At 35.6% G+C, this 15,659-nt stretch overlaps 1 protein-coding gene across 1 annotated transcript; it reads left to right on the forward strand.

Annotated features, from left to right (window-relative positions):
- Positions 1-6,386: 6,386 nt before the first annotated feature.
- On the forward strand, positions 6,387-15,631 carry LOC128552412 (coiled-coil domain-containing protein 158-like). The gene is made up of 6 exons (XM_053533448.1): positions 6,387-6,479; positions 7,056-8,650; positions 9,176-10,121; positions 10,942-11,031; positions 11,652-11,762; positions 12,617-15,631. The coding sequence occupies exons 2-3, from the start codon at positions 7,701-7,703 to the stop codon at positions 9,405-9,407; spliced, it is 1,182 nt and encodes a 393-aa protein (XP_053389423.1). The 5' UTR covers positions 6,387-6,479; positions 7,056-7,700; the 3' UTR covers positions 9,408-10,121; positions 10,942-11,031; positions 11,652-11,762; positions 12,617-15,631.
- Positions 15,632-15,659: the final 28 nt, after the last annotated feature.

The raw sequence follows: 15,659 nt of genomic DNA on the forward strand, positions 1-15,659 counted from the left end.
AGTTATTGCCCTTAAATTGTTTAAAAATCCACATATTTGTACATAACAAACTAACCAATTGGTAGAATTTCATTAAATTCCTTTCATTTTTTTTCACGAACATTTATTATCAACATGTGAAGTTGTGTACCCCCCCCCCCCCCCCTCCCGGTCACCCCTAAACACAACCCCCCTCCCCCACCCCAACCCCCACATTTTTTTTAAACCTTAAACCTTCCATGAATATTTATCAACATGCAAAGTTGTACCCTTCCCCCGCCTCGTCCCACCACCCCAATCATGCACCCCACCAACAAATTATTTATTTCAAACTTTCCATCAACATGTGAAATTTTGTACCCCCCCCCCCCCCCACCCCGCAAAAAAAAAATCTTTTTTTTTTTAAATTGTTCATATCAACATGTGAAGTTTCAACAGATGTAAGAATATCTGTTCTTTTAAGTTCAAATGTTATAAAATTATTTGCTTATTTGCTTTCTTAGTAACCAGACTCCCCGCAGCGGTTACTTCCCCTCACGGCACATTATTACTGCAATCACGACATGTTTAACCAGATCTGGTTATTTTTTTAAAAACATTGCATTATTCGCATCTAGATGGTAATATTCGCGCACATAATTGTTCAAATAACAAATTGAAGAGATTTTTGTCAAAAATATCTATTGGACGTTTGACAAATGAAACAGGCTGCCGGAATTTGTTTCTTTGGCGTCCATGCTATTTTGCAGTGTCATATGTGACTTTCATCGTCACGTGGTATATTGTGAATGCAGCGGTTATAATGAAGCAAGTTTGCTTAGTAACATCCTTAACTTTTTGCCAGATATATTTCTTTGCCATTCCTCACCACAACCTCATTCGGCGGGGGATACCAATTCATCGAATTTGCTTGTTTTATTTATAATTCTAGCGTGCAAAGAGGCCCAATTTGAACAAAATTGAGAGAGGACCTTACAAAGGACTACAGACCAGGTTTGATGAAGAACCCGCAGGCGGTTCATGAGAAGAAGTTGTCTAAAGGTACTTCTGTTTTTAGCTCTAGCGGCCCCTGAAAATGGTTAAGCACCCCCATTTGAAGAAATTTTAGAGGACCTTCCAATGATGCAACTGACTAAGACAAATGAAGATCCATCACACTTTGATGAGAAATGTTGTTTAAAGATTTTTTTTATATTTATAAATCTAACTGCCCGTTAGAATTGAATGAGGACCTTACAATGTTTCTACAGACCAAGTTTAATGAAGATCCACCTTTATAAAGAGACAATAAGAAGTGTTTCTATTTTTAGCTCTAGCGGCCCCTAGAAGGGGCCAAGTGTTTCAATTTGAAAAACAAATTGAAGGAGGAACTTAAAATGATGCTACACACAAAGTTAATTAAGATCCATTAGCGGTTTGTAAGAAAAAGTCGTTTAAAGGTTTTTCTATTTTAAGCTCCAGAGGCCCTAAAAGTGTGACAGATGGCAAACAGTTCAAACACACTTTTCTTAGGTCGAAGACAACGCACAGACTATTACTGCAGGCTGAGGGTGTTTTGGAAGGTTTCTGTATCCAGTGATTCTTGAGTTGAGAAGTTGTTCAAAGGTATTTCTATATTTAGCTGTAGTGAACCCTAAAAGGGGGCTGGTAGCCGCCATTTGAACAAGTTTAAAAGAGGACCGTACAATGATGTTACAGATCAGGTTTGGTGAAGATCCATCAAGATGTTCATGAGATGCTACAGACAAAGTTTAATGATGAAGTTTATTTACATGGATTTAAATGTTTAGTTCTAATGGCACCTAAGTGGGTCTATGCACCCCCCATTAAAACAAAATTTGGAGAGGACCTTAAATGATGCTACAGAACAAGTTTAATGAAGATCCAGTAAGCAGTTCATGAGAAGAAGTTGTTTACACGTGTTTTACTATTAGCGCTAGTGCCCCCTTAAAGGGTCTGACTGCCCCCATTTGAACAAATGTTGAAAGAATCTTATAATGATGCTACAGACAAAGTTTGATGAAGATCCATCCAGCGGTTCAGGGGAAGAAGTCCTTTGAACGTATTTCTATTTTTAGCTCTAGCGGCCCCTAAAAGAGACAAACTGCCTTCATTTATATAAACTTGGGAGAGGATGGTATAATATTGCTTCAAAACAATTTTGATGAAGATCCATCCTGCGATTCACGAGAAGAAGTCGTTTAAATGTTTTTCTACTCTAGACTAGCAGTCCCTTAAAGGTGCCACGTGCCATCAGAACTTATGATAATGCTACAGACCAAGTTTGATTAAGATCCAAGATTCAAGTGGTTCATGAGAAGAAGCTGTTTAATAGCTTTACTATGGTGGCACCTAAAAAAGAGTCAAAATTGAACATTTGAACAGCCTTGAACATAGAAGTCTATGCCAGGATGCTGCTGACAAAGTTTGGTGTAAATCTGACTGTTAGTTTCAGAGGAGAAGATGTTTAAGTAAAAATGTTGATGCAGGATGCTATATTACGGACGATGGACGTGGGGTCATCCACATATGCTAACAGCTCACCCTAAACATAGTCCAGGTGAGCTAAAAAGACAATAATCCATCTACCAAATTTATAAAAGACATTGTGTCTGAAATCATTCGTCCTCGACCTCTGATAATTCATGTGGGGAAGTTGGCAGTTACTTGCGAACAGGTTTGTACTGGTACAGAATCCAGGAACACTGGTTAGGTTAACTGCCCTCCGTTGCATGACTGAAATACTGTTGAAAAACGGCGTTAAACCCAAAACAAACAAACAAACAAACCAAATAATAACTGTTGTGTAAGCTGATCAGAAAATGTTGTATCCTGCTAGGAACTGTAGGCATTCACTTCTTGCAGTTCTTAGTACTGTTCTTCATACTTTGGATATAAATGTATATGTGTTATTATTTTATTTTTCTGCATCTTGAGATGTGAAACCAAAATTTGTATTCCTGTTTGGCGCCATATAACCAATACTGTGTTGGTGCACCGTAAAACCCAAATAAATAAATAATTTTTCTGCATCGAATGTTATATAAGATTTACAGAAACGTTTTGCATGGCAAAAACGACAAAATTGTGTACCATATTTTTTCATCTGAATGTGTTTCAAAATGCCAAAGAATGCAGCTGCGGTGATGTAGAATTACAAAATTTTCCGAGCCCCACACACACCCCCTAGACCATTAGTGCCTACATATTCGCCCCTGTCTACAATATTGCGGCAAGACCAAGTCTGATGAAGTTCATACTTTAAAGGCTTTTTTCTATTCTAAGCTTTATCAGTCTTAAAAAGGGGCCATGTGAACCTTTTTGGACATATGCGTGAGAAGACCTTAAAACTGATGCTGTCTGAGGAAGATAGAACATTTCTATATTTAGCACTTATGGCATTTAAAGAAGCCGAGCAGCTCCATTTGAACATATTGGAAGAAGATATTATATAGATGCTACAGACAAAGTTTGATGAAGATCCTTTGATCGATTCATGAGAAGTCGTTTAAAGTCTTTTTCTATTTTTAGCTATAGCGGCCACACAAAAAGGACAAGCGAAATCATTTGAACAAATTACGAGAGTGCCTTGCCAGGATACTCAAGACGAAGTTTCGTGTAAATCTGACCAGTATTTTTAGACGAAAAGATGTTTAATATGTAAATTGTGAACGATGGTCGATAGACTCAGGACGCCAGACCATCCACCTACACTAATAGCTCACCCTTAGCTTTCGGTTCAAATGGGCTAACAATAGCAAACTCCAGTTCAGTATTAACTATCTAGATGTCGTCGTATCGAAACTAAATTTGTAATCGTATGACGGTGTGTGCTAAAGTATCCCAATATTATGGAAGTCACGGAGGGATTTTTAACTTCACCAGTTATGATACACCGCATGTGGGGTGTTCAGCCCTTTTACAGTTAGACGCTATGCTGTCTTCTTTGATTTTGTCTGACGGAACAAGAGGACTCTATGATAAGTAGTTCTTAAATCCCTCCGGGACCAAGCTATTTTGATTTCTGTCTTCTGGCTTGTTTTGTCGGGCCCTTAAGGGTGTTCCCCTTATAGCTCTGTCTTCTGCAAAGGCACTGAGTACATGCGGTTTATGTTCTTAATGATTGATTTTTATATAAATATGCAAGAATATTTTTGTGTTTTACATTACATGCCTTCTGTTGCCATTGCTTATATTAGGATTTCACCTGGCGGGGATAACTTTTATTTACACTGTCCTGTAACTTTGGAACATGAGTTGGGTGGGGGGGGGGTGTAAGAGTGCGGTTAAATGCACCATAAACCGGTTTAAGCTCCCCAGTGGTGGTTTTGCCACTGGTCATTCCAAGACGGTGCCCCACTGTGCTCCTCTATTTGTTCGTTTTGTCCCAGTGTGTTTGCTTTGTGTGAGTGTTTGTGTGCTGGTCGTGTGCGCGCCCGCGTGCTGGGTTAACGTTTCGGGAGGCTACGTTTTTTGAACGTAGCTTTCCCTCTTGTATATTTATCCATGTTTTTTTTTTCTAAATTCAAACTTCATTAATTTTAACTTCCAACTTCCTTATTTCCTGTTTCCAACTTCATTGCTTCCTACTTCCTTGTATATTAGAAGTAATGAAGTTGGAAGAAAGAAATGATAAAGTTTGAAGTTAAAAGTAAGGAAGTTGAAAGTTAGAGGTAATGCAGTTAAAAGTAAACAAGAGGGTCATGACGACCCCGAATCGCTCACCTGAGTAATATGAGCTATATAGACAAGAATAAGAGAACAGGTAAGAAGGTCAATTATAAGTAAGCATTGAAATCTTTTCCCAGTAGTGTGAACATATTTAAAATGTCAAACTGATGCAAAAATATTAAAGTAGGTCAGTAGGTCACATTCACGATCACAGAACGTCAGTTTTAAGATCGATGTGCAAAACTGTATATGTCCTCCAAATTTCAAGGTTGTATGTTAAAAAACAAGAAAGTAGATCAGTAGGTCAAGGTCACAGTCAAGTGACCCCCCTAATTACTTGGGGTCATCAGATAATTATAATTAAACAGTCTATGAAATATGATCAGATAATTTTTTATGTATTTTTTCATACATAACTCATATAACAAAGGACCCCCTGGGCATGGCCTATATTGACCCCGGGTCATGATTTGAACAAAATTGATAGTTGACCACTAGAGAATACTAAATATCTAAGCTCTTGGCCTTATGGTTTAAGACAAGATTTTTAAGGGTTTTTCCTTCACAAGTCTTTTTAAACCATATGCCGCCCGTGGTGGGTCATTTTTAACCCCAGGGGTATAATCTGACCATTTAGGACTACTATACGATGCTACATGAAACTTGAAACTTGAGAATTTTCTTAAACGCCTCTTTCAACACACAAAGCATCTTCAATGGCGTTGTACACTCATGCATAAAAAACAGTAAAAACAATTCATCAGTATTAACACAAAGTCTTGATTTGCTTCAATGTAATTGCTGTAGTATGAATTTTAGAACAATGAATAGTAGTCTTTGAAGAAGTGAGTTTTCAACTGCTTTTTGAAGATTTTAACTGATTCACTTTGTCTGAGATTTAATGGCAGTTCGTTCCAAAGTTTTGGTCCAACCGTACTGAAGCTTCTGTCACTGAATGTTTTTTTCTTGTTATAAGGGACAACGTAGCATCCTACTGATGATTCTGGCGAACGTAGTGTACGTTTTGAAATTTTACTAGACAAAAGTTCTATTAGATATTGAGGAGCATTACCAACAAAGCAGTTGTACATATAAGTAAGGATCTTAAAATTGATTCTTGCCTTCATAGGTAGCCAGTGCAAGTCATATAACGCCTGTTTTGAACTATCACGCATCTTACGGTTGAAAACAAGTTTGGCGCACATATTCTGAATACGTTGTAATTTACCTACTTCACAATAAGCAACACCATAAAGAATAACATTACAGTAATCCAAGTGAGAAATTACTAATGACAAAACCAATATTTCAGTGGCTTCTTTGGTTAGGTATTTACGGATACTTTTTATCTTGAAATAATTCAACATTGCAGTTTTACATTTCCTTTTTATATGCTCCTTGAAATTAAGTGTGTCATCTAGAAAAGCGCCTAAGTATCTAATACAACTCTGCACTTTGATTTTATCACTGCATATTTCAATGTCTGTGGTGGAACACTTATTATTCATACCAAATATCAAAGCCCTAGGCCATGTGCTTTTGTACAAGATGATTTTCACAGTTTTCCCTATATAAGTCTATATAAACCATGTGACCCCCAGGGCGGGGCCATATCTTACCGTTAGCTATCGCCAATATTACCATTAAGTTGTGATATTAACAAATATACTGATCGTAAAAGGTTAAATCAATCCGATAAGGATAAACTGCTGATCGGAAAAGGAAGTAAATTGGTATGACAGGATAGTTCACTATTTCATTTTAAAAGCAGTTAAGGCCTAACTACAAGCAAAATTGAGAACGATTTAAACAAGGATATACTTTTTCATGTAAGTACCTTTGATGACATGCTTTTTGAACACAGTTTACATGTGTCTTATTACATAGCCTACATGTGTATTGCTAGTCTACTTTCAGCATTCTACTGTTCTGTCACCATGGTAAGCATTCGTCTTAAGCACTATTTCATTATATTATCATACAGATTTACATTGGTAAAATACAACAAGAGAGTCAACGTGCACACTAGGGTGTAAGATGAGCTTTTCAAGCACAGGCATGCAAGAATAACGCATCTAACCTAATTTGTAGCTTATTTGTTGTTTCGCTTAAAACCGAAAGTAGCCATGTTTCATTTGGAAAATCTATTTGTCGCAAGTGGTTTTCGATGAAGCCAAGCTTTAATCAAACACTGTATGAATCAAAGTTAAACACAAGAACTGTGACTGATTAAGTCCATTCTGTCAGTAGATTGTTCTGTTAACATATATAAATAGTCTGTATGTTTTATGTGTATACCATGAAAGAGGTTGTAGTAAATATTTAACGAAGTTCTAACTTGATTTAAAGCGGATCATAATATACCGTCCAAGTATAAGTCGAAATGATAACTTTATATTCCACAGCTGTACATAGCAACTTCCAAAACCGAATTACCAGATGAACAATGGCGTATTTTGTTTTAGTAGGACCGTTAAAAAGAGCAAACGATTCACTGAGTAGGAGCTTGGGACTATTTGACACTGGCAGAGGCTTTCATTTTAGACAAAGAAAGTACTCTAATCCAGTTCAACGTGAATTTCAACAACTTCAAATTGAGTGCCATCAGCTTAGACAATACATTGTGCGACAGTCGAAAATTTATGCAGATCGTGTTAATTGTTTAGAAGAAGTAAGTAATGAAGTCATCAGGTTACAGCAATATCAAATTTGCCGTTTGTCGAAAAAGATAGAGCGTCTTGATCTGGAAATTGATGAATTGTTAGAAATGCTACAAAATGTAGAATGGAAACACCTTAAAATATATGGCAAAAATGAACTAGCAGTAAATAATGTTACGGTTGAAACTGATGAATTAATATGTGATTTAAGAAATCAGCTTCAAAAAGCATTAAACGATAATCACGAAAAAGAGATTAAAATGAATGACAGCACAACTTTACTTAAGACGACCATTGCGCAACTTGAGAAAGAGATTGGACTTCAGGACCTAAAAACTATAAATATAGAGAAAAAACTTGAGAATAAAAAGACAGAAATAGATAGTAAAAATGAAGAGCTGGCTAAAAAAAGATAGACAATTATCTGAACAAAAAGATCAACTGCAGCAGATTTTGAGCAAGCTGCATGCAACAGAGGATACTACAATGGGTGGAACTATCACGTCCCTTGAGACGAAAAACAAGAACCTCGAAGAAGAAATAGAAAAAAATCCAGATAAGCATTTGGACAATAAAACGACTGAAATAATTCATATTAACAGGTCACTTCAAGGAACATCTGCTATTAATGGAACTGACGCGGACGGAACTATTGCTTCTCTAAGACAGAAAATTGAGCATCTTGAAGAAGAGGCTCGTGACCATGAGTTACAGATTAAAAATCTAGAGGAATTGTTAACTTCTGAAAGGCTGGCCACAAGTGAGAAATATGAACTAGTAAGACGAGAAATGAAAGAAAAAGACGACCAGCTGCAGGAAATGAGAGGTGAACTCCAACAGACCTTTAAATTGATGCATGAAAAAGAAGCTGAATTAGGTGGAATTATTACTTCACTACAGAAAGATGTCACGAATATTGAAAAAAAGGTTACGCAACGTGATCTAAAAGTCAAAGATCTAGAGTTAAAAAGGCGTAAAGATGTGCACAAAAGTGACAAAAATCAACAATTAACTAACAAATTGATGAAAGAGAAGGATGATCTGTTATCTGCCCAGAGAAATAAACTGCAATATATTACAAAAACTTTGGAAGAAAAAGAGGTTGAAATGAATGAAACCATCACTTCACTCAAGAAGAAAAATCAGCATCTTGAGGCTGAATCCGCCGACTGCCATGAACTACACCTAAAAGGAACGACGAAGACGTTGGGCCATAAGAATATTGAAAGCGTTAACAGAAAACAAGCGGAAAAAGAGATATTAGTACTGAAGGTCAAATTGCAAAATGCTTTGACAAAACTGAAAGACACAGAGACTGAGCTTGATGAAACTAAAACTAGGTAAATATACTTTCAGTTTGAAGAAAGCCTTATTCAACAATAATCAGTTGCGATCATTATAGGCTTTATGTTATATATAAGCGTTAAACTTAAGGGCTTGGTTCACTCATGCATGAAAACCAGAAAAAATAATTTAGTCCTTACGATTCCACATAAACATGTTTTCGCACTGATGTTTCAGTCTTTAAAAATTCTTATTCTTGGCATCAAAAATTTCGAATAGAACTTTCTAAATCAAATTTTAAATAGAAAACATTACATTTGTACGTTTTCTTTAAAAACAAAAAAAAGTTTTTGCCGTTTTTTTTTAATATTACTATTTTAAGTTACGTCATTGACGCAACGCCGAAATATACGCCTGAATACAAAATGAATCACACGGGGTTCATCGATGTGTGAACAATAAATAAACGAATCAGATTGCTTGGAAATATAAAGATTATATATACACACTTTTATATAATTTATCTCTTTTTTTAGAAAAATAATAGTTTGCCCGTTAATGATGTTTTGTTTACTTTTAAGACTTAGTAAAGCTATGGGAGACAGGCTGACGGATAACAACCCAAATATAGCCGACCTCAGCGATAGAAATCGCCCTACAAAACTCGCTGAAAGATATGCTGAGTTGTATGATAATCAGTGGACAGACGCGTTTGACATTCTTGTAACCTACTTCCATAGAGAGGGAAATGCAGTAGAAGCTCTGCTAAAGATTCTGCAGGTCATTATTATGCATGCCAAAGAAGGCAGATAAGTATTTAAAATGATTGGTCTATTGCATTTTCTTGAAAGACCACTCCGGACTAAAATCATTTATAAACATGGCCAGATTTTTTTACCAAAAATGTGAAGGATATTTTAAAGAAAGCTGATATATAGTACCTTTACAAAATGAGATAAAAACTGCTCACATATTTGTCATAAAGATGGCAGTTTCTATCTAGCAGCAAAAATTTATTGAAAACTAGTAGGTTCGAACCAACCTTACACGTACCCTACTCCACTCATACTCAACTGAATTGGTCAACTCGCACTATGAAAGTGGTCAATTTGTTACCATACAGGTCAAATATTACATCTTTTATTTTCATGTTTTTAATAATAATGTTCAGTGGTATTCAATGATTACACAAAACTAAGTATGGGTTAACTAATTTGTGTACGACATGGTCGAATATGTTTCTGGACACGGTCTAACTTTTGAACATGTATGTATTATTATTTTAAACAGTAAGCCGGCCATACTGTATCTCGAAGAATAGTTAATATTCTCTTTTAAAGCATTCAAATATATTAGATTCGAGGCTATAACATATTAATGTAATCGTTTTAGATAGAGCGTTTCTTGGACATAGAACTTTTCATAACTCAGTATTATCTATTTCTCTAGGATGTTATGCGTTTCTGCCAAATGAAGGGACAAAAACAAATGGAGAGTTTACATGTGCTGGAATTTTCAGACAAGCATGTATAAACATTGTTATCTTAAGCGTTTTAATAATCAAAATCATCGTTAAAAAGTATGAGTTTCGAATGGAGACTCTTGCCACAACAATAAAATCAGTTACAAGATCTTTAGAAGCAAAGAACGCAACTAAGAAACATAATAGCAGACTCGGTTTGATTAAGGTAATGAAATGTACAACACCCCTCACACCGGCTTAAGCGAAATTCTATTATAGTAAAAATGACTGTACGCCGTGATCCCAGAGGAAAGAAAAATAAAATAACAATGATTGTAAGTACGGGCCGCCACACCGCACTTAAAGACTGCTGTTATGATAGGTAATGGAATCTATGAAATGATCCTTTGAAAGCATAGAACGCAACCAAGCAATATGATTGCAGACTCAGTTTGATTGAGTCTGTTCATGAAAGGCAATGAAATTCGCAACATCCCTCACACCCCTAGCACCGGCTTTAGCAGAATTAAATTATAGTAAAAATGAATGTACTCCTTGATCCCAAAGGACAAGAAAATATAACATCTATACCACGCAGTTTAGTCAGTAGATAAAGACGTGAATGTTCAGCACAGACAGATTAGCATAGAGCGAAGAACATAAAACAAATAGAGACAACAAATATATAAATTAAATATACATACTTAGTGCTGCAACAGGTTATTTGTTACATCATTAAATGTGTTAACAAGTGTTTTAAATAATCAGCATCTAGACCATTTTGAATTACATTCTGCCAAACTTATCCCTTAGATATTATGAAGCAAAATCTGTGATAAATTCTCACATTTCTTTGGCGATTTGACAGTAGGGTTAATTTTTCAGGACCGCAGAGACTTATCAGCAGATATGCACAATATCTTAAAGGTTGGCCGCAAAGCAATGGCATCTGTTGCTGTAGGAAACTTATTTCAAGTAAGAATATAAGGTTTACAGACAGAGAACATTCAAGCATACATTACATTAATTAAAGCTTGTGTGTATCTTAAAACAAGCCGTAATGTTAAATGTAATAATGATAATCTGTTATTCGTGTTGATATGCAATTCACTGGAGAGCTTTATCACTTGCCCCTCATCGATGTGGGTTCGAGCCTCACTCGGGGCGTTGAATTCTTCATGTGAGGAAGCCATCCAGCTGGCTTACGGAAGGTCGGTGGTTCTACCCAGGTGCCCGCTCGTGATGAAATAATGCACGGACTCCCGGGGCACCTGGGGTCTTTCTCCACCATTAAAGCTGGAAAGTCGCCATAAGACCAATCATGTGTCGGTGCGACGTTAAATCCAAAAAAATAAAAAATAAAAAATTTAAAAAAATATTTATCGTATGTCTTATCTCTGAATGTATTCTAATATGATATATCAGCGTCGGTATTTCGTATTTCTAAATGCTATTTAGCATGACATATCAGGCATAGACACCTAAATTAAAATGTAGTCAATTAGAAGGCAGTTTCAGTAGCAGAAAAAAGACACGTATATATCCATCTATCACTATGCTCCTGATGTCTTACTAAAGAGCTCTTTATCTTTCAGATGTACGTGTCACATCTTAATGGCTCAACTCAGACCGATAAAGCATCAAGGATAGCTTTGAACGTTAGTTCATTTACAAAAGAATGTCTTGAAGTCTGCTGGTTTATGACGGTTTGTATTTAAGACATAAAATATAGCAGAACCATGTTTAAATATATCTAAACAATACGAAGAGGTCATGCTATATTTTATTTCAATTTTAATATGTCTTTTATAAAAATAGATGGTGCCATACATTATGGCCTAAAATATAGTAGGTCGGAGTGGCTTAACACATAACCGTGCTTTAATAGTATTGAAATACTGGAGGTAGCACAGAATAACTTGAGTACGCAGACGTTTAGTGAGTTATTTTGCGAGCATGATAAACAATGCTGGGTATTTGTTCTATTATTTAAGAAATGAAATATTTAAGGAGTTCATGCTAATAGGATCGGCAAATCAATGAATTGCGCTTGCGGTTAATGTTTAATTTAAGGACCGTTTTCTCTGACTATACACGTGGGCGTCATCAAAACTGCGGCCCATTATCACTAAACAGCGTTGACGTAACTTTGACGCCTTTCTTTTAGCTTTTCATACCAAATGAATGTCATAACTTTCAAAAGTAAAGAAAAGGGCGAATCTAAATATATCATTTTGCTTCTTAAAAACAAAATAGAAGACTTTAAATGCGGTAACACTCGTTCTTGGACCTGTATAGCACCAACTGATTTCGATGTAACGTAATCGTAAGCAAATTTTGTATAATTATCAATCAAACCTCTTTTCTTTTGTTAGTGTGTACACACACATACATGTATATGTTTTATATAATCACAACTGTTCACCGACAACGTCTTAATTACTCGTATGTCCAAAGAAAAGTTAACTCAATATTTCATTCTCGTCCAGTGCTGGCTTAAAAACAGAAATGTCCACTTTTCTAATTATCCATTTAATTAATTTGAATTTAATGCTTACAGATTCAGGATCCGTCTGTTGTATTTGCTCCGTTACTTAGACGAGGTACACGATTCAACACTGACCTGTTCAAACCATACACAAGCAGCGGTACACACGTCGACTACGTGGTCTGGCCTGCTCTACTTTTACACGAAGGAGGGCCGGTTTTGGCGAAAGGCGTGGCTCAAGGGTACAACACAAAAGAAAAACAAAAGTCATAACAACAAGTAATACATTGATAAGACAACAGTGGGTAGAGAAGATAGATGCAGATTACCTTAGATAATTGCTAAATGCCAGTCACACACCTGGTCTGGTGATAACTATTACTCCTAAAGTGACTCATTCATGTTTTCAAGTTTTCTCAACATTTTTTACCACTTGTAATTTGTAAATGTCGCTCTTTATGTAAATCATTTGAAATATGTTCCTTACCCAGGAAGAGTGCAACAGGATAAATTGGAATTCTATAAAGCTAACATTTAAAATTTGTGCGAACTGTATTTTTCAGATTTACTCTGATTTGTCCCATAATATTTCTCGCAAAATGTTGATTGACGACATTGTGCAAACATGCATTTGGCCACACCGTCTATATTATGATACGAGCTTGTCAAATATCTCGCAAAAACTGTAAATAGTATTACGGCGTATATCATATAGTTAATAAGTAACACTTAATTATCAATCATTTTGAAAGTTTACCACATAACACTCTCTAAAATCATACATTACCTTTACTGTTTTCTTTAATGTGACCCACAAAGAGAACAAAAAGATATTTTTATAATTAGTTTATACTAATATACTTTATGTCGATTGTGTAGCATGTTCTACTACTTATATCAACCACTCTCAACAGCTCATTCCTGATGGAATCCGTCGCCATGCGGGTATGAGAAAATAGAAGCCAGTCTCTCTTAATCAGCTGTGCGCCAAACAAAGAAGCTTCTGCTACCAATTTTCACGTCTTTGGTATCACGTGGATCAAACTCACAACCTCCCGCTCTCGGACGCTTTACCAGTAGGCTTTCGAGGCGGTAAGAGATTATTATAATCAGAATTGAAAATACAGCATTCATTATAATTAATGTATTCTTCGCATGCATTACCTTATAGTCATGATTACTTTCAAAGAAGAAAACAGGACTTGACAAAGCATATAAACTACACCATGTGATGAAAATCAGTGCTGTAGTTAAATACTCTTCACTGGTTTAAATGTAATACCTTATTCATATTTACAGGTCAAGGTGGCACTTGATTCAGTAAATGAATATCTATGTTGTGATTCTTCTCCGAAATCCACATTATTATAGGGATACATTTGGAAGCTTACTTGTCGACCAACTCCCTCCAGTGTGATTTCAATTTCCCGTTTTTAAGTTTAACGTCATTTGGTAGTCACACATAAGGTTATAGCAGTGTTAATGGTTTATCTTGAAGTAAATGAGTTTACAGTTAGGTTATATCGCAGCAAATAATATAGCATCTGTATCGATATTCAAATCATCGGTACAGGTTTTTCAGATATTCACTAAACTTGAAACAAAACATTTTCAATATTGTCTCATCTTTTCTGAAAGAACGGTTTCTGACACAGGCCGAGTTGGCTACATTGCTTTAACCAATCAAATCAAAAGAATCTTATTCTGACCGAGATGAAGCAAAGCGGGGCTAGCTCTATTATCGTATAAGTTTGGCAATTCGAGCAGTATTACGGCAGGTACGATATATGAAATTAATAAAGAAGTTATTTTTTTATCTACTATGTAAAACCCCTTAACCCCCCCCCCCCCCCCCCTCAACACGCACGTCCCACACCCTAAAGAAGTTATGTATATATCTATAATTATGTCAAGCCCATTACACCCCCACCCCCATTCCCTCTCCTCCAAACACACACGTCCCACACCCAAAAAATGCGTAGCTCTATCAGATGTATTTTCATTTCTGATTATAATTATCGTTATAGATAATTTCATCGTTATTTCTATTATTTTTATTATGTCTATACCTAATTACATTTCTAGGTATTGTGTTTCATAAAAATGTTTATCGTCTGTTGCCACATTCTTATAATTAACATATTAAAAGCTTCTTACAGTAAATGTTATTTTCCTGATACATGTAGTTGGATGGCATAATTGTACCATTACATAAGAAAAACGATCCGGAATTAGCCAGTTACTATAGAGGCATTACATTAGTTAGTTGTTTTTCTAAAATATTTACAGGTTTCCCTAACCAAAGGATTAATAACTGGATTGAAAGTAATAATATACTTAGTGATGCTCAGTTTGGATTTAGAAAGGGTCGTTCGACTGTTGATGCCATTTTTGTATTAAATACACTCATTCAAAATGTTTTAAATAATAATGGCCGTCTTTCATGTGTTTTTATTGATTTTCAGAAAGCTTTTAATAGTATATATCGTAATGGATTGTAGTTCAAATTATATAAACTAGAAATTGCTAGTAAAACACTGCGTATTATTCTGGACATGTATTCTAAAGTTAAGCTCTGTATACGGGGGTGTAAGACGTATTCGGATTTTTTTAATGTTCATTGGGCTTAAAACAAGGGGAAGTAATTTCGCCCGTTCTTTTTTCTCTTTACCTAGAAGACATAGAGTTATCTTTGATTGACGGTATCGACAACGGCTTCAATTTAGATGAATTTACTTTTATTTTATTGTTGTTTGCCGATAACATTGTCATTATTGGTAAGAATCCAGAGGATCTACAAAATCGTTTAACTTTGTTAAAGGAATATTGTATAAACTGGGGTTTACAAGTTAACCCAGATAAAAGCAAAATAGTAAAATAGTTGTTTTTAGAAGGCGTGGGTCAGTTAGACGTAATGAAGTTTGGTATTATGACAATAAGACCCTTGAAATTGTTGACAATTTTAACTTTTTAGGAACAGTGTTTAATTATACTGGTACATTTCTATCAAATCAAGAAACAATTGCTGGAAAGGGCTTTAAACCTATGAACGTTCTACTAAACAATATTAGTAAATTATCTCTTAAAACTAGTACTGTTTTGCAATTATTTGACT

The sequence above is a fragment of the Mercenaria mercenaria genome, unplaced genomic scaffold (assembly GCF_021730395.1).
Source record: "Mercenaria mercenaria strain notata unplaced genomic scaffold, MADL_Memer_1 contig_2782, whole genome shotgun sequence".
NCBI classification, from domain to species: Eukaryota; Metazoa; Mollusca; class Bivalvia; order Venerida; family Veneridae; genus Mercenaria; species Mercenaria mercenaria.

Excerpts from the sequence above, each read along its gene's own strand:
- LOC128552412 (XM_053533448.1), top strand. The coding sequence starts at position 7,701 with ATGAAGAGCTGGCTAAAAAAAGATAGACAATTATCTGAACAAAAAGAT. Across the intron at positions 8,651-9,175 it reads CTTGATGAAACTAAAACTAG|ACTTAGTAAAGCTATGGGAG; the intron begins GTAAATATACTT and ends TTTACTTTTAAG.